Genomic DNA, 18230 nt, shown 5'->3' with positions numbered 1-18230 from the left:
TGAAATATATCTATAGAAAAATGGACATGTATTCAATTATCTGAAAGTATATTCAGGAAACTGGCTTTCAGAAATGTAGTTAATTTGAGATACATTTACTGAGCACCTACTCTGTGTAAGAAACATTCTCAGCCCTGGCATGTAGAGACTGAGGCCTGCTGCCTCAAGATTGAAATCGAGGAATGGAACAAAGACAGGTATGATTACTGATATCACAGGAACCAAGTGTTGAAGAGCACACACAGAATAAAGACGGCACAAAGGTGGGCAGGGAGTCGGGGGAGACCTTGGGGTTGGGGCGTTCCACTGAGGATGAAGAACTAAATGGGAAGAACACACATCTGAGAGCCCTGACAGGTCACTGGGCACGTTTAGCTCTTTCCTCCAGCAGGAGTTGAAGTGGGGGTCAAGGACCACAGCGACTCTGCCACCCAGCAGGGCACGCTCGGGTGTAAGTTCACACGTCTGCTATGGTTCAAAGATGAAATATCAACAGGCTTTCCCTTTGTGTGTGAAGCACACTCAATCACTGTTCAGAAATGTCACAAAGGATTGTGCAGGAGATTCTGGTCTGTACACGAACATGGAGGTAGACCACGGGGTGCGGTACTGCAGAGGCAGAGCTTTCGCAGGTGTCTGTTCCTTTCCCAATCCCTGGCGACAGGAGGCAAGTGATGCCAGGCGCAGGGGTGACGGAAGGCAGCGTCAACACTCTCCCTGCTCTGCGCTTTTCCTGTGGTGCTTATCACGTTCTGGCTGAAGAGAGCCTCCTAGTGCCATGTGTCACTGAATGAAAAGCGCTCTGAGCCTTAATATTTATTAAGTGGTTTATCCTAAGACTTTATTTTTAATTTGAAAAACTACTCAAAATCATGCTTTTTTTTTTTTTGGTACTGGGGATTGCACTCAGGCACACTTGACTACTGAGCCACATCCCCAGCCCTTTTTTGTATTTTATTTAGAGACAGGGTCTTACTGAGTTGCTTAATGCCTCACTGAATTGCTGAGGCTGGCTTTGAACTCACGAATCTCCAGTCTCATCCTCCCTAGCTACTGGAATTATAGGATGCACTACAGTGCCTAGCTTTTTTTTTTTTTTTTTTTTAAACAAAGCAAAAAGAGATGCAATAATTCTTTTCTGTCAATCTCTCATCCCATCCTGCAATTCCACCTAGCCCTGACAGGTTACTGGTGACAGTCTACACACATCCTTTCTGATCCCTGAGTCACCTTAGTGACATATGGCCATAGTCACCATCCGCAGAAACATTTTTAAGTCCTAAACCATATTGGTCTACAAATGGCTTCATCTGTTTAACAATATATCACACACAGTTTTCAAAGCTAGCTGTCTCTCTCCTTAATGTTTAATAATGTTGCAGTGTCCACTCAACCAGTTCCTGCCAGTGGGCCCGGAAGAGATGCACTCTTGTTGTGAGGGTTGCAACGGTCTTGACCTCCCTTTGATTTCTGTAATGGTATCCCCAAAGGGAGACTGCTAGATCCATTAGTTGTGGGTGCTACCAAATAATTTTCTAAAAAGTGTGCCAGTTCAGATCCCGACAAGTGTGAGGGTGGCCACACCTGAAACCTGCCAACTGAAGTCTGAGGGACACTCTAACCCACCATGAACTCCAAAGGCGTTAGTCAACACAGCCCTTAAGGAGAATGAGGAGAACCCCCGTGTCAAGGCAGTGGAGCTGGTCAGATGGAGAGCCGCTGACTTCACTGGGAACTCTGAAAGCCCCTGTGTGTCCTTGGGAAGCAACTAGGTGCCGAGAAGGCAGCATCACCCTGGGCTTCTCCATGTCTTACCTCTGACATTTTATCTTGATGCGTTCACGAGCAGAAATAAGTCAAAGCCTTTAGCATTAATAGGCCAGATCAAATAAGAATACTGTGATTTTTCTTCTAGAATTTCGATTCTGGGAAATTTCATTATACAAAAATATCCTCTAGGCCCTGGATGGTGGTAGGGACTCATCATAGGACAGATGGGAATAGCAACTTACATCCATTATTTTCTCCAGTCAACAGAGGAAGCAGGTGGGTCCTGGTCCACCCAAGCCTAGGACCGGGCAAGGCAAGTTTGCAAGAAACCAGCAAGTGCTGACCGGGGCATCAAGCCGGGTTCACTGAAGTCAGAGGAGGGCCGGGAACAGGGATGAGAGGCCGGGAAAGCAGGAGCCTCTCCACAGGCTGTGAGTGAGGCCAGGAGAGCGGACACTTGAACACGGGACGCGTGAAGGCTAAACATACCTGCAGAGGGAGGGAGGGGACTGGAAGACACAGGAGGCAAGGCTGAGGTCAGAGATGGGAGCTTGGAGTCTGGGCTAGAGGGCTTGTTCCCAGTGACAGCGTGATCTAAGAGATCATGGCTGTGGATGGTGTGTGCGTGAAGAGGAGAAGGGTCACAGCAAGCTCACGGCCTGGGACAAATAAACTTAGTCTAGAAAGATAAGACAGCATACTCTGAGGAAGTGCAGCACCAACAAGCAGAGGCACAGTCAGGTTCACCTGCTTTGGGCAAAACCATCCAAGATTCCCAAAAGGTGGAAGTTCCATGGCTTTTAAAGATCCGAGCCATCTTCACTGGTGTTACTCATATCTAGTGGTTAGCGTGTCTATCCTAATGTAGCACCCTAGATCCCCTTCTTAGAGGCAGGATGGCTAGCTCTGTAGGCTAATGTGGAAGGCTGATCCACAAAGAACAGAGGGAACAGGGTTCAAGGCCAAGTTCAAAGCACAGAGCAGTAATCTCCATCCTGTGAAATCAACCCCTTGAGAGTCCTGCTCTCCTCCTAGGTACCCAGACAGCACCGTGTCAAGGGCCCTTTCATGGCCTGGCTTAAGAAAGGGCTATCTGTTAGGACTGTCAGACTAGCTGAATGGTTAAGTGAGTCCCTCTCATCAGAGTTAAAGATACCAAGTACATATCCCAGGGCAAGTTTATAGTTACCTGCTAGCACCGGCTCTTCATTGTATACATTCCATATCAGAGGTAAAGTAAGTATTACCAAACAAACCAGAGCTATCTGATTTTTCCCTTAGAGAAAAAAGCTAAAGGACTTACCAATCAATTAAACAGATTCTGTTAGAGCTTGCCAGGATTGCTGAATACCAAAAGGAGCATGTAGAGGCCTGCCAGGTGACTCACATCAGACACCAGCTACACAGGGCTGGCTGGGCCCATGCCCTGTTATTATCACGCACATAATTGCTTCCAGTTTGCAGAATCTGATGGGCCACTGCTCTGCCGAGGCAATGAGGCTGTTGGACGGAATTCTGCCTACTGTAAAGAAAGGCAGGATGACCCCTCCATTTACTGATTCTGCTCTAGAACCATTCACACATGCTATTCTGCAGTCTGATATTAATCACCAGAATTAATATCTGGTGAAAAAGTGGAAAAGCCTACTATCTCCTTAGATTTAGGCAAGGTGACCTTGGTAACACTGACTGTTAACAAGTCTGGGAGTGGGGGGGTGGTGCTGGACAAAGTCACAGACTCCAACTCTGCCCATCATCAACTGCCTCAGGTTCCCTCCTCTGTAAGTAAGGGAGTCAAGAGAATGACTTCTTGGGTCCTTGTTAGCTGCCTTAGTCTGTTTTCTGTTGCTATAATTGAATTTCATAAAGGACTGGGAAATTTATAAAGAAAAAAAGTTTGGCTTACAGTTCTGGAGTCTGGGAAGTTCAAGGTGGAGGGGCCACAGCTGGTTGAGGGCCTCATGCTGTATACACCACACCATGGCAGAAAGGGACCGAGTACGCGGGAGGAGAGGAAAAACACGGGGCAGCCTTGCTTCATAAGAACTTGCTCTTGCGATCATCAACTCACTCTGAGAATGATATTAATCTATTCACGTGGGCGCTGCCTCCGTGAACTGATCACCTTTTATAGATCCCTTACCATTTTTTAAAAACTTTAATTTGTTTATTAAAAAATTTGTTTTTGGTACCAGGGATTGAGCCCAGGGGTGCCCAACCACTGAGCCACATACCCAACCTATTTTTATTTTTTTTATTTTGAGACAGGTCTTGCTAAGTTGCTTAGGGCCTCTCTAAATTGCCAAGTCTGGCTTTGAATTTGCAATTCTCTTGCCTCAGCCTCTCAAGCCTCTGGGATTACAAGTGTGCCATCGCACCCATCTCCCTACCTCTTAATACTGCCACACTGAGGACAAATGTTCCAAAACACAAATCCAAGAACCCATTCAAACCAAGGCAAACTCTAAAGATGTCAACTTGCCAAACTGGGTAAGTGGGCCCAGACCCATTTCCTAAACTGTACAGTTAGCAACGCTAAGCCACCCTCCAATATACCACTGGCCGGCGCTCAGCTTAGGGTAAGGTTCAATAGAGAAGGCTGTGCCTCTTTATGTCAGGGTGTGCAGGGAGCTAGGAAGAAGGGGGGAATCCTGGAATCCCAAAGGAAGGTATGGCAGTGGGAGAGGTCAAAGCCACAGGGGAATCCTACCTAAGATACAAAATATGTGTCCTTGGAAATACAAAACTTTGGTGGAAAAAAAAAAAGATATGAAATTAGTTCCCATTTCTTGAGCAGCTATTTAAGCATCATTTATCAATTAAGACAGTTTTCTGGCAAATGATGGACTGAAAACTTCTGTGTCGGCCACCATATTGTAATACCAACAACAGACAAGCAAGCTTGGGCTTCCATAGTCCCTAGCCCTCCACTTATTTTGGGTAACATAATGCAGAACTTTATTTTTAAAATATTTATTTATTTTTTAGAATATAATTGTAAGATTTTTTGAATTTTATTTAAAAGACTTATTTAATTTCAAAGAAATTAATTGCTTACTGCTGGGCTTTCAACAAATACGCCTTGTGGTTTTCCTATTTGGTGACTTTTTTTTTTTTTTAAATGAGAAATGGACATAGGGCCCTTTGGCTTGCTTCATGGAAGAAGGAACCGGCAGTCTGGGCCTGGGTCTCTTCTGTAAATACCGACATCAGTGTGGCCTAAGGAAGCAGACAGCCTTACCAGGGGCTGACCGGCAGGGACCAAAACTCCAGTGTTCACCTAAGCAGTATTTTTAACAGAAAAATAAAAACCTGAAGCTATCTCCAAGTCCCTTATCAGGGAAATCTGTCGTAATCCAGTGGCATAGGCTGCAGCAGAATATGCCAGAAGATGTTTTCCTGGTGTCTGAAGAGTTCTGCGGACCCAAGCAGAGGATAGTGGGGTGTCTACATTCTACAGAGAGCTGCTCTCAGCCCCACCCAAGGGCCTCTTGAGGGGTGCTTGCCAGCAGAGGAGACCAGGTCTCCCTCCCCACTGGGTGACCATCGCCTGTGGGTACCCACAGCCTACCCCTTTGGCCACTGTGTGTGCAAGAGGGAGAGAAGCTGACTGCGGCTGCCTGTTGGTGGGATGTTTCCATGGCCAAGTGGACCCTGGAACAGGGAAATTTAACCCAAGGACAGAGATTTATCCTCCTGTTCAATTATTTTATTTGGGGGTGGAATCACCTAGGAGGCTTTTAAAAATTACTCCCTCCATGAGAAGGACAGCTGGGGGCAGGGACAGGGAGAAGGAAGGCTGGGTTGCCTGCTCTTGCTGTCTGGAAGCTCAAAGCCTCTGCACCTGGCCCACTTCCTTCCCTCTACCTCGCCGGCGGCCTCTGTTCTCAATGGCTGCCAACTGGCCAGCTGTGTGCTCTGGCTATTGCCTCTTCTCCACTGCTCAGAAATGGTATGGACCCCCTGTAGGAGGGAGTCCCGGAATACCTACAGTGTGCCAGTCCTGGGGTGCCTGTGTCTGAAGGAGCCCTGCAGCCAGTTCTTGAGCTGTGCCTGTCCCCCATGCACAGGCCTCGCCAGCTCAGCTCCACCCTGGGTTTCTGGAGGGAGGAAGCTGTCTCTGTGCATCCTCTGCAAACCTTCTGCTCACACCACCATGGTGCAGCAGGAGAGGCCAGGCTTCCTGAACCCGAGTTGGCACAGCCTGTGATTTCGCCACTCCTCCCGCTTCCTCTGCTTTCTTTAAGATTTTCTAAGAGTCCCTTGAGCACAGCTGTTTGTTTCAGATTCCCAATTAAAAACAGCACTCCCCAGGCCCGTCTCTGCTCTATTCTTCTCCGCAGCACCTGTTACCATTGGAAGTGCTCTGTGCGGTGCAAATCTGCTCCTGGTTAATCTCATCTATTCGTTGCATCAGGCATTGATGATGTACTTGATATTTCAAGAGCTTGAAAAGTATTAGTTCACTTTGTCACCACAACGCTTTGAGTAGGTACTACTGGTGTGGCCCCACTGCTTTACAGATGGGGGAAACAAAGGAACTGAGAGGCTTGGGGGTGCTATATAGGTCACAGGGCCAGTGGACAGAGAGTTGCCTCCTCATGCACTAGAATGTCAGGTCCAGATGGCAGGGAATCTGCCATCCTTTTTACCACCTTGATCCCAGTGTTGTGAGCAGGACCTAGCACAACCTGAGAATACTGTCATTCAGACACTACAGTGAGTACCCACTGTGCAAGCAGGACAGGACAGGCATGGCCTCCATGACAAGGAGGTGTGTAAACAGTGGGGCAGTAATGGCAGGGCAGTGCTGTCCAGATGCCAGGTCTCCCAGCCGATGCTCTGAATCAACACAATCCCAACTAAAATCCCAGCAAGTTATGTTTTGGGTATGGAGAAAATAATTCTAAAGTTCATATGGACAGTTGATAGACCCAGAGAGCCACCTGAAGGACTGCAGTGCGGGGACTCATGCCATCGACTTTCAGACCTACAAAGTTGCAGTGGCCCCCAATAGAGGTGCGGGGAAGAACACACAGATACATCAGTGGAACAGAAAGGAGAGTCCAGAAGTCAGCTCACACAAGTATGTCAAGTGGTCTTTGACAAAGGAGCATGGCAAGGCTAGTATTAAAAAAAAAAGAAAAAAAAAAAAAAAAAACAGGTGCTGAAACAACTGGACATCCATGGAGAGAGAGAGAGAGAGAGAACGCGCGAGCACAAGACCTCTCGCCCTTCACAAAACCAGCTCCATCTGGATGACAGACCTAAAGGTATAACACACAGGAGAAAATCTAGATGACCTCAGCAGTGACTTCTGAGGTTCAACAGCAAAGGCACCACCCACGAAGCAAAGAGCTGATAAACCAACTTTGATAAAATTAAAATTTTTGGCTTGGCAAAGGACACTGTCAAAAGGACAGACAAGGCAAGACACAGACTGGGAAAAAATATCTGTAAAAGATATATTTGATAAATATTCAAAGAAACCTCAAACTCAACAAGAAGAACACAAACCAACCAAAATTGAGAAAGGCCTGAGCAGACACCCATGGAAGAAGACACACAGGTGGAAACTCCGCGTGTGAAAAGATGTTCCAGTCCTGTGTCATCAAGGAAATGTGAACAAAACGACAACAGACACCAGCAGGCAGCTGCTGGAATGGCCAGGGCCCAGAACTCCAGATGCTGGAGGACAGGGGCAGCAGCAGGGGCTCTTTCATCCCCTGCAGGAACCAAAAACAGAACAGGCTCTTGGGAAGACAGCCAGCTGCTTCTTACAAAAGTCAGCTCCCTCTTACCCCATGAGCCAGCATTCACAGAGGAATTAACACAGACAGTGCACATGCATGTGGACGGCAGCTTTCTTCATAATCCAAATTTGAAACAATTAGGATGACCTTGAGCAGGTGAGTGGCTAAGTGACAATGGATGTCACTCAGCCCTGGAAAGCAGTGCTCTAGGCCATGAAGAGGCCCGAGGAACCCTGGGGGCACACTGAAAGTGAAAGCAGCCAGTTTGAAAAGGCCATATGTGTGTGTGACGCCACCTCCAGGACATTCTGGAAAAGGCAAGACTATGGAGCCAGAGAAAAGATCCTAGGTTGCCAGGGGATAGGGGAGGAACAAAAAGGCAGAACTGAGTGATTTTTTCAGGCAAGTGAAACTATCCTACAATCATGACACAAAAGGCCAAAGCCACAGAAGGCACATACCACGTGACCCTAATGGACACTAAGACTTCTGGAGATAATGACTGTCTCCACGGGTTCACTGACCATAACAAGCGTGGCTGGGCATTAAGGGGATGTGGACAGAGGGGAAGGCTGTGTGTGTAGGGGCAGGTGGCAAATGAGAAATCTCTGTCCTTTTCTCTCCATTTTGCTGTGAATCTAAAACTGCTCTAAAAAAATTAAGTGCATTGAATTCTAAAAAGAAAAATAGGAAAAAAACAAACAAACAAACAAAAACAAAGAACAATCCACTGGCTAGATGAGATGGGTCCCCAGGGTGTGGGGGGACACAGAAGCTTCAACTTCTGTTGCTTCTGACTATGCCTTTGCTTTTCCACTGGCCAGACAAGCCACCTTCCCACTGACAGCCCCACCACAGGCCTGGCCACAGGCTGGGACACAGGCAACCTGCAGTACCTCTCTCCCTCAGTCCTGCCGGCTGCTGGGCCTGTTCATCTTCCTTTGGGATGTGTTGCTGCTGAGTAGTCCTCATTTTGTTTTACTTTCCCATCTTGTAGATTGACTGAAGTCCCTGCAGAGGTCCCCTGAGCCTTTGTACCTCAGAAGGTGCTTTGTTTACAGATACAGTGGAAAAAAAGACTCACAATGAGGTCACGGGGCAGGGGGCCCTAACCTGAAATGACTGGTGTCCTAGGGAAAGGGCCATTGGTACACCAGGAGCAGATCCTTCCCACACTGCCTCCCTGATTTCAGACAGTGGCCTCCAGAACTGAGTCCCCTCAGCTGGCCCACACGAGGGGCAGGGCCCGGTCACAGCAGCCCTTGCTCCCTGACAGAAGGGTTTCGAATTGCACATTTGCCTTCTGGTTTCCCCCTTCCAAGCTTGAATCCAGGCCCTCCTTGAATGACCACAATGGTGGTTGGGGTCTCCAGCCTCAGAGTTTCTCCCTACCCAGCCCTGAACACGCCTCTGCTAGGAGAACATTCCCAGGACCCTCTGAAGCTCCCATGGAACCATCTCCTCCTCCCCAGCACACACAGACCTGACCTCCCTGAATTCTCTGTTTACACTGTTAATAGCAACTTTCTTCCAGCCTGTCTCATCTTGCCTGTCTCCTGGGGTCCCAGATATGGTCAAGAGGCCAACCCCTTCCACTCACCCCTCTCTCACACTCAAGGCTCCAGGGTCCCGCCATTCACTATCCTTCCAGCCCACTCCTAAGGTCTTCAAGGACAGCTGCAGCTCCTGGCCACACCCACTGTCACAGAGTCCCCTCACAGCCTCACTCACACCATCCCACCACCAGAGGACTCTGGCCCTGGCTCATCACCCCCAGCACCATTTCCAAGTCACACGTGATCCTATGTTGCTGCCACTGACCAGGACAGTGAGCCACATGGAGCCACAGGGTGGATGGTATGCTGAGTGAAGTGCCCACAAAGTATCAAACAACAAAACCCGGGAAGAGAACAACATGCAATTATTTGCAGTTTTCTTTATAACTGCACATAAAAATGTAGGTGGGAATTTATCCAAGTGACAAATAGTTTGTACTGAATGGTAGAATCGTGGGTGAGTTCTTCCACTTTCCTACTGAATTTTATTTATCATCTTCATTTTAAAATAAACTTTTTATTTTAGAATAGTTTTAGATTTACAGAAAGTTTGAGAAGACAGTCGGAAGAGCTCCTATGTATGCTACACTCACTTTTTCTTATTATAACATCTCACATTAGGATAACTATAGGGGCCAATCATTAATGTGGTTTCTAAAACTTAAAAATAAAACCCTTAGTTTTGTAAAGCCAAGAAAACAACATGGAGGAAAGTGTTGGTCCTTCCATGGCCTCTCAGCTCCAATTTAAATATTGACTATTTTCCTCATTTTCAGTGTTACTTCAGACCCTGCTTGGCACGGGTTCCTGACTACAAACTGGATCCAATTCTGCACTTCCTCATTAGCCCATGTGCTTGTGTGTGTAGAAAAGTTAAGAATGTCACTGCCTGGTGATGAAGGTCACAGGAAATGTCCTCTGGATCCTTTGAACAGCGAGCCCACCTCCTGGGATCTCATCTTCTTTGCAGTCCTCCCCAGCAAATCTGTAAGTTCTGCCAGGGCTCCTGCCTCCCTTCACCCCCTCCTGCTGCCTTATGTCCAAGAGCACTCAGTCCACAGCTTGGGACATGGCTAGGTGGTAGAGAGCCTGCCTGGCATACAGGAGGCCTGGAGTCCCCTCCCCAGCACCACACACATCAAAAACAGAAAACCTGAGTCCAGATGGTCTCAGATTCCATAGTCAATAATCAATAATTGCAGGGCAGGGCAGCTCTAGTACTCAGGGCATCGAGTGAATGACTGAAAGAGGAGGGTCATTCCCACAGCTTTGTCTTAGACATCAGGTGCATCAGGAATCAGAGAAAGGCAGTTGAAATTAAGCCTTACTGGGAGAGGATATTAGTGTTCAAACCAAGAATCGTTTCCAGCTTGTTTTAGTGTCTCAACTATAGAAAATGGAGGGTAGATTACCTTTTTTGTTTTTTTTTTCTCTCTCTCTCCTCTTTAAATGTTTCTTCCCTAGTGAGTTTTCTTTGTTCTAAGTGCCAAGTTAGTTTCAAAGAATCTTTCTGTCTCTAGCAGTTAGAACAAATCTTATAGATTATAAAAGAAATAGCCAACTGAAGTAGCTAGCTTTGTATTTCCACTTTTACAGGAAGAGAAGACATTTGATTTTAAAATAGAACTTCAGAAGTCTCAAATAGATCTTTCCTCCTTTTTTTAGTTGATACATACATTTTCATCTTTGAGGACAGTCCTTAGTGATATAGCCAGAACTGTAACACTAATGTTAGGGAAAACACTGATCTACACCTAATCTGAAGTGATTTTGGAAAACCCCTAAAAATAAACACATCATTCTTTTCAATTTCAAGGAAACCTATGTCGTGTCACACACACACAAAAAAAAGGTAAGGAGAAAAAGATATTGAAGGCTACTTGGAAGGGAAAATTTTTACTTTGGGTTTATCGAAAAGTACAAATTCAGCAAGTCACTAGGTTGTCATTTCGAGGAAGGTGCTGACTGTGAAAACTGGGAGGAAGAGTCCCACATTCACAGTCTGCAGCTGAGCCCCTGCTCCCCCCATTAAAAGCACCATTGGCTGTGTTTTGCAATTAAAATTACTTGTTCTACCAAATACTAACTTCACTTTACCACAGAGGTGATCTGCTTGCCCAAGAATATCATTACTGAAGATTTATTATAGACTGATGTTTTTAGAGCAAGACCAAACAAAACTTGTTAAAAATCAACTTGGTTTATGAAAGGAACAGGTATGAACCAGCCTGTCTTGGGGCAAGACATGCTTCTGAGACATTTAATGCTTCAACCAGATCTTAGCAGATTTCAGGGATTGCGCAACTTTGCTGGTATGCCCCAGCAAGCGAACAGAGGTGGGCTGGGTGGGGCAAGAAGGAAGCCTCTGGAAGGATGTGTAGCCAAAGGGCAACAGCAGGATCACAGGCAATCCTCCCTGGGTTCTGCTGCTATGGCTACTTTTTTGGTTATTATTATTTTTTGCACAATCTAAACTTTAAAATAATAAATCATTTCTCATGATCGGAACACAATGAACACTTGCTTTAGGGAAACAGACATCATGTGAAAGTCTGACAAGAGAGATCAGTATGGTAGAGCAAGCAGATTCCAGGAGGGTGGTGGGCAGGGACAGGGAGGTACCAGGAGTGGGATTTGCCAAATGATGTCACGCCCATGTGTGAAAACAGCACAGCCAGTCCCACTGTAGTGTATGATTATAATGCCCAGATGAAGTAATTTTTAACAAAGGATAAAAATAAAAACAAAAGTTTTTTGACTTCTGAAATCTGAAAAAAGTAAAATTTTACAAACCATTATAAAAATGTTGCATTATGCTATCTAGTTTTGTGATGTCTTAAAAAAAAATTTCACACCTAACAACAGCCAGCCAACCACATGAAGGAAAGCTACTCCCCTTTCTAACTCACTAACATCAATTTTCTGTTCTTTGCAAGCTATATGGTTACTACAAGTAATAGAGGTTCCTGGATATACTGCTGAACTGGACACTTAGAAAACATTTTCCATCTTACTTCCTTATGTAGAAATCCCATTATTCATTCTTTAAAAAAAAATTTAGGTGTAGTTGGACACAATATCTTTATTTATTTATTTTTATGTGGTGCTGAAATCAAACCCAGCGCCTCACATCACAAGTGCTAGGCAAGGGCTCTACCACTGAGCCACAACCGCCCCCACCCCACCCCATTATTCATTCTTTATGTTTAAGACTATTTGGTCATTCTTGCAATCCTTCTGGGTGGATTACCATGTAGCTGGGGGTAATAAGAAACAGTTGAAATTTTTCTTACCTGGTCTTGCTCATCAGGATTTGGTGGGCTGCTCAAAGTAACCGTGTCACTCTCTTCAACTGGAGGGGAGGGAAAAAAAAACTCAACGCTTGAAGAAAGCACCCACTGTGGTGTAAGACCCAGAAGGCAGGCCTGACATCACCTGCTACCATGTCGTCACGTGCATCACGTGGGGCCCTGACGTCTCACAAAGCGGTGAGGCCTTGAGTGGCGGCCTGCATGTTCTCTTCCCAACTCTTCCTAAGGTTGGTCCCACACTCCTCATCCAGGGATGAGGCACACTTCTGCCCACGTCTGAGCAGCAGGTTTCAGTTCCTGGCCAGCTCATGGAATTATTAAACCAACCCACCATGTCCTCTCATGGGAACCAGAAGTACCCCATTCTGTGGATTTTACAAAGCCCTGGCTGTCCCCTGTTCCCAAGAGCAACCTGGTATGCATGGTGCAGAGTCCTTCTCCCCATTTGTGAGTATGTGTGGCTTGCAAGCCACTGTCTGTGTCATCTGTCCAGGGCCAAATGTCACGTGTTTGGCCATCACCAGAACCCTAGGATGGGATCCCTCCCTGACCATGGGACAAAGAAGAGGCCATCAGGCCAAATGTCATAATGAACAGGATGGCCTGTCTCTGAAGACCCTTGAAGACATTTGGTCAGATTTGATTGACTTCTCTGATGATTAACTTTGCCAACACACCGAAGGCTGCCTGGGACAGACACCAATGCTGTTGGTCTTGAACTCTGGCCTGGGGTGCTGCATTGTCTTTATCTTGGGGGTTTTCCACCTCTTCTCATCTAAAGTGCTCCCTCATCCCAGATGTAAACTGCTATGACCAAGAGCTGGGTGTGGAACGCTGTCAGTGCCAGCCTGCATCTGGCAGGTGGTCTCTGAGCACCCACCTTTCAACTCACTATATGATTTTTTGAGAAATACAGGGAAGGTTAGAACTGGTCCACCAAAGAAAAGGAAATGGCCAGATCTTGATTGATTTCTGGGAACACCTATCTACATGCAAGTTCTCTCCCCTGTCAATAGTGGCTGAGGTATCAAAGTTCTTTGGAAGGTGGGTCACACTTGCTCCAGAGCACTCAAGCCAGCAGTTTCTATGAACAAGCAGGATCTGTGGGAGTAAAGTAAGGCAGTCTCACTTGAGTCCTGAGTCCTGTGCCTGCACATACCCAGCTAAGCCACCAGAAAAGAGGCTCTGCAGAATAAACACCGGAACCCCCCAAGACCTGGGATGAAAAGGAAGGTCTGCATTTTACCCTAGAGAGATGAGACAGGCTTAGTAATAACTCAGATGCAGATGGTTCAAATTACACTAGGTTCCCTGGTTGACTTATGGGTAAATGGCTCTACTTTGGCCTGTGTTCCAGAACCCCTTCATGCTGTTTGTGAATAGAGCAGGGATATGAAAGTAGGATAATAAAGACTGTGAAACATGCTCAACCAGCTTGGGAAAATGAACTTTGAGGACTTTTAAACCATATGGAAATTATTAAAGCTAATGATACATAACTCCTCTATTAAATCAAGTGTCCCCTCAAATCACTCGAATGTTGGAATCCTAGTGGGTACTTAATTTGATTACATTTATCTTGCAGGTCTATAAATTAGTCTCTTTACTAATCCGTATGGATTTTCTTTCTCCAAAAACAACTTTAAATACCAGAAATGTCTAATGATGATATTGTCCCTGTTTGTGAAATTAAAGAAAAATATGAACAGACATAAAATTGTTATATTACTAAATACCAATGTTGGAGTATGATTTCAACTTCGAACAATGGTTCATTTACCTACACAATGATATATTTATCTGGAAATGAGCAATTATTCATTTAATATTTTTCATTGTGAATGAGGACAAAGGAAAGGTCTACGATATGGTTATCAAAGTCACATTTCGGGCACTCACAATGGCTTTCAGTTGAGGTTCTGTGAAATTCAAATTCTAGGAGAAACCCAGCAGTACTACAAGCATGGGATCGGGTTGCTAAACAACAGCCTTTTCCTTTCAAAACAGGAAATTGCAATCAAAGGCTGATAAAGGAAGATCTTGAGTCGGATGCAGTGTGACACTGCACCAAGACAGTCCCACCCTGGCCACTCTGCTTGGAGGGAGCCTTTGAGAGTCCTCTGACCTCAGTTCCCACCATCCTTTGGCCATCTTTTCCACCACCCCTGGGTCACATGTGCCAGGCACCCTTCTGCACTCCCATCAGCACCCTTGGAGGCGGGTGCTCACCTTGTTCTTTCGGCTCCACAGGTGAGGAACTGGAGACCCTGAGACCCGGAGTCATTGGGCACTCTGAGCAGCCCCAGCAAGTCCTCTCTTCTCTGGCAGGCTCTCAAAAGGCTCTGTCCCCATCCCACAGCTGTGAGCTCAAGGGCAGTCCTGGGTCCAATCCCAAACCCAAAAAGCCATGATCCCAGGACAGCAGGGCCCAGGATCTGCATTTCAGACAAGCTCCCCTGATGACTCCAGACTGACTGCAACTAAAGTCTGCAAACCAAGCACTTTCCACTTCTGCTGAGATAGAGTCCCACATGTGGGACCCAGAGATTCTGAGGTCATTCATGGAGAGGGCAAAGGGGAAGGGAATGTGCCTCCCCAGCACAGCCTGGGTCCCAACAGTTTTTTCTGTACACCACTGCCACTCCAGAGGCATGTACAAGAGAATAATGACACTCTAATGGTGTCACTTCAAGGGCCAGCAAGAAAAACCTGGGGGTAGGGGAAGGAGAACCTTGGCCAAACCTGGACTTACCACAGACTGACCCAGGTGGGAAGCTCCCTGTGGTCCCCATGACCACAAGAACTGCCAGGGAAGCCCATGAGAGCAGGAGCTGGGCAGGCCCACCTCCATGGGGATCAGAAGCCAGGTGCCCCTGTTGTTCCTGAAGCTGGACACAACTAATGGTCCTTACCCCACATCATCTCTGGGTGGTCAGCAGAGTACAAGGTAAGTGCTCCCATGTGACAACCAGCAACTTAGGCTCTATAACATGTGACGTGGAAAGCCATACTGTAGATCTTCTCTTTTTCTTCATTCAGTGTGAAAATACTGAGTGCATAGTTTCTCATCTCCAAATTAAAAAGAATGAAAAACTAGGGTCTCGCCCCCCAATGGCCTAACGGTACCTAAACCTGAGACTACGGGTTAGATTTTGTGCCTGGTCAGCCTCCCCTCTCCCTTGCTGGCCACAGAACACTCTTTCCTGTGGTTTGGGTGGAATCTACCTCATGCCCATTCCCATCTGACCGTAAGAACCAGACTTGACCAACCTCCCCCATCCTCCTGATGGTAGTAAGTGACTCGGGATGGACACAAGACCCAACTTGACCCCTCACAGTCATCCCTATAGTGGTGCTATGGGTTCTGGGGAGGCTCCTCCCTCCCCCCCTCTGTCCTCTGGAAGAGCACAGCCTGAAGCTGGCAGCTCCTTCCCTCCAGGTGGGGATCTCCTGCCTCGGAACCAAACCATCACAGTAGGCAGAGCCCTGAGGCAGAGAGACTGAGTCCAGGAGCCTCCTTAAGCATTTGGACCCAGCAGGACGCAGGGGCCCCTGAGCCAGTAGGCCCCTCCCCTACTTCTAAAACCAACTTGTATTAGATTTCTGTCACTCAGGATAGAGATCTGGCTATCTTCATTTTATGCTTAGTAAAAACCCCATTGGAATTTATTTTATAAAATCTGGTATAAAATAATTTACACATTTTAATGAAAATTCATTTGTGAACTTTTTCAGGCTGACATATATATTTTTAATTAATTAGTTAATTAATTAACTTGTTCTGATCAGTCATACATGACAGCAGAATGCTCTTCAATTCCTTGTACACAAATGGAGCACAATTTTTCACTTCTCTGGTTATGAACTAGGGTCACACCATTTGTGCAATCATACATATACCTAGGGTAATGATGTCCACTCCTTTGTGAACTTTTTTAGTCATGTAACAGGTGAGCTAAATTATCATTGTTTCTGTTTGACAACTTTAAATAGTGAAGAATGACTTAGACTAGTGCTTTGTTCGAGATACTAAAGCGTCACAAATTCAAGGAGTTACATTAATCATACATACCTTTAGGGAGTCCCGTGTCTTGAATGGGATATTTGTCTGACTGCAGAAACCAACAAAAGAGGAGAGTTATTTTTAAATGTCGGTTATAAGATCAAAGTGAAAAGAAAGCTTTGTTTTTCAATTTAAAACATGGTTTCAATTTAAAACTTTGGAAATGGTTAGTCTTAGATCTATTAGTCCAGACCCATTGATTGTTTTTCTTCTCAATTTGTAGAAAGAAAATCAAGGTTGACAAGAAGCTAGTGTTGAAACGTGAAATAGAAAAAGGCTCTCTCTAATTTCCTCGGCTTTGACCACTAAACCACACTTCCTCTTTTCTACAGTGCTAATCTCCCTACCTCCTTCCTGCAGTTTAAAGCTTTTATTTCCGGGCATGATGGGCAGACCCATTTCTTCTCCCCATTTCTGTGGCAGTCTTTAGGGCCAACAGCATGTGTTCTGGGCAGTGTTCCACTCTGGGTTTGAATCCTAGGACAGATCCCAAGGTGACCTGCCATCACCTACACGAGATGGCACTAAAGCTCAGCCCCTGACCAGCACAGCTGACCAGCACAGCTGCCCAGCCTCAGCAGACTAGTGCAGGGCAGCCCCACTACAGGAAGTTCAAATCGCAAATGCTCTTACGATCACACTGTTTAATTCCCTCGTACCTATCTGTTGGCATCTAATGTTCCAGAAACTTGTTTCAGATTAAATAACGCAGCCATTCTCTGAAGACTTCCGTGAGAGGAGTCCCTGTCCTGCCCCAAGCCCTGCTTGGCTCACACTCCATTGTCCCCTGTCCTCCACCCTGAACAGTCACTGTTTCCACATATCCAGCAGGTCCCACCAGGCCCTTTGACAAGGGGAACATTAGTACAAGTGGCCTGTTTCAGTGCCTGTCCATGGAGGTCCTCTGAACTGGGCAGTTAAGTTTCGGGACCTGCAGAAGCATCCAACTGTCTCCCAACACAACTAAGTAGGTCAGAATCCACTGCAGGTAACTGGGAAGACCATTCTGCCCCCAGGAAATCGGCTCCTCTCCTCCCCCTTCCAGAGCATGGAACACCCTGTGCTCTGCACTCAGCAGTCTGGTTGGAAAGCACTCCTCGTTTCCTCAGAGAGACAGTGAGTTTTTCCACAGAAGGGACTATGATCGCTGCACCCCCAGACGTGGACTCAGAAAGACCGTGTGGATGAACACACAGGTGCAGGAGTGCGGGTCTCTAGAGGAAGCAATGCTTGGGTGAGGCAAGCCCAGGCCCAGCACATGGGTGAACCCAAAGGAAGGAGCAAGGTCACTGCGAACAGCAGATGCAGCAGGAGCAAGGGGACCATCAGCCTGAGCAGAGCTGTCTACTGCAGATGGACAGAGGAAGGTGGGGCCGAACATAAACAAGGGAGACAGCTTCCAAGAGGACCATGACCGCAAAGCCCAGGGATTTAGATACAGGTTCTCAGGAAGCTACTTCATCGAATGTCAGGTACTATCAGTCCTGTGCCCGCCTCTGCACGTGGAAGGTGAACAACACAGTGTTTGTGAAGTCAGACAACCAAGTGACTAGAGAAAACGTAAGGGTGAGGTGACAAAGGAGGGAGCACTGAAAGATCCCAAGAAGTCAGGATGCACAGGAGTCAGTCGGGAGGAGGCAAGGGATTTCCTTGCCAGAGGGAATGGCATGATCGGTGTCCCAGGAAGGTGTGAGGATGTGCTGTGGCCAAACCCCAGCAGACAGCTGCACACACCTGGCTCAGCAGGTGAGCCGGGGATGCTCAGATGAAGCCACTG

At 46.6% G+C, this 18230-nt stretch overlaps 1 protein-coding gene across 2 annotated transcripts in view; it reads right to left on the bottom strand.

The window, feature by feature from the left end:
- Positions 1-18230, bottom strand: part of Edaradd (EDAR associated via death domain) — a 53565-nt gene that overhangs the window by 20576 nt on the left and 14759 nt on the right. For both annotated transcript variants that reach the window (XM_027948038.2, XM_027948039.2), the window contains exons 3-4: positions 16463-16502; positions 12373-12431 (exon numbers count right to left, since the gene is read on the bottom strand). In XM_027948038.2, coding sequence (XP_027803839.1) covers positions 12373-12431; positions 16463-16502 — 99 coding nt within the window. The remainder of the gene's footprint in view (positions 1-12372; positions 12432-16462; positions 16503-18230) is intronic.

The sequence above is a fragment of the Marmota flaviventris genome, chromosome 12 (genome assembly GCF_047511675.1).
Source record: "Marmota flaviventris isolate mMarFla1 chromosome 12, mMarFla1.hap1, whole genome shotgun sequence".
NCBI classification, from domain to species: domain Eukaryota; kingdom Metazoa; phylum Chordata; class Mammalia; order Rodentia; family Sciuridae; genus Marmota; species Marmota flaviventris.
Note: the sequence above shows the minus strand (reverse complement) of the source record. Positions and strands in the feature narration are given on the sequence as shown.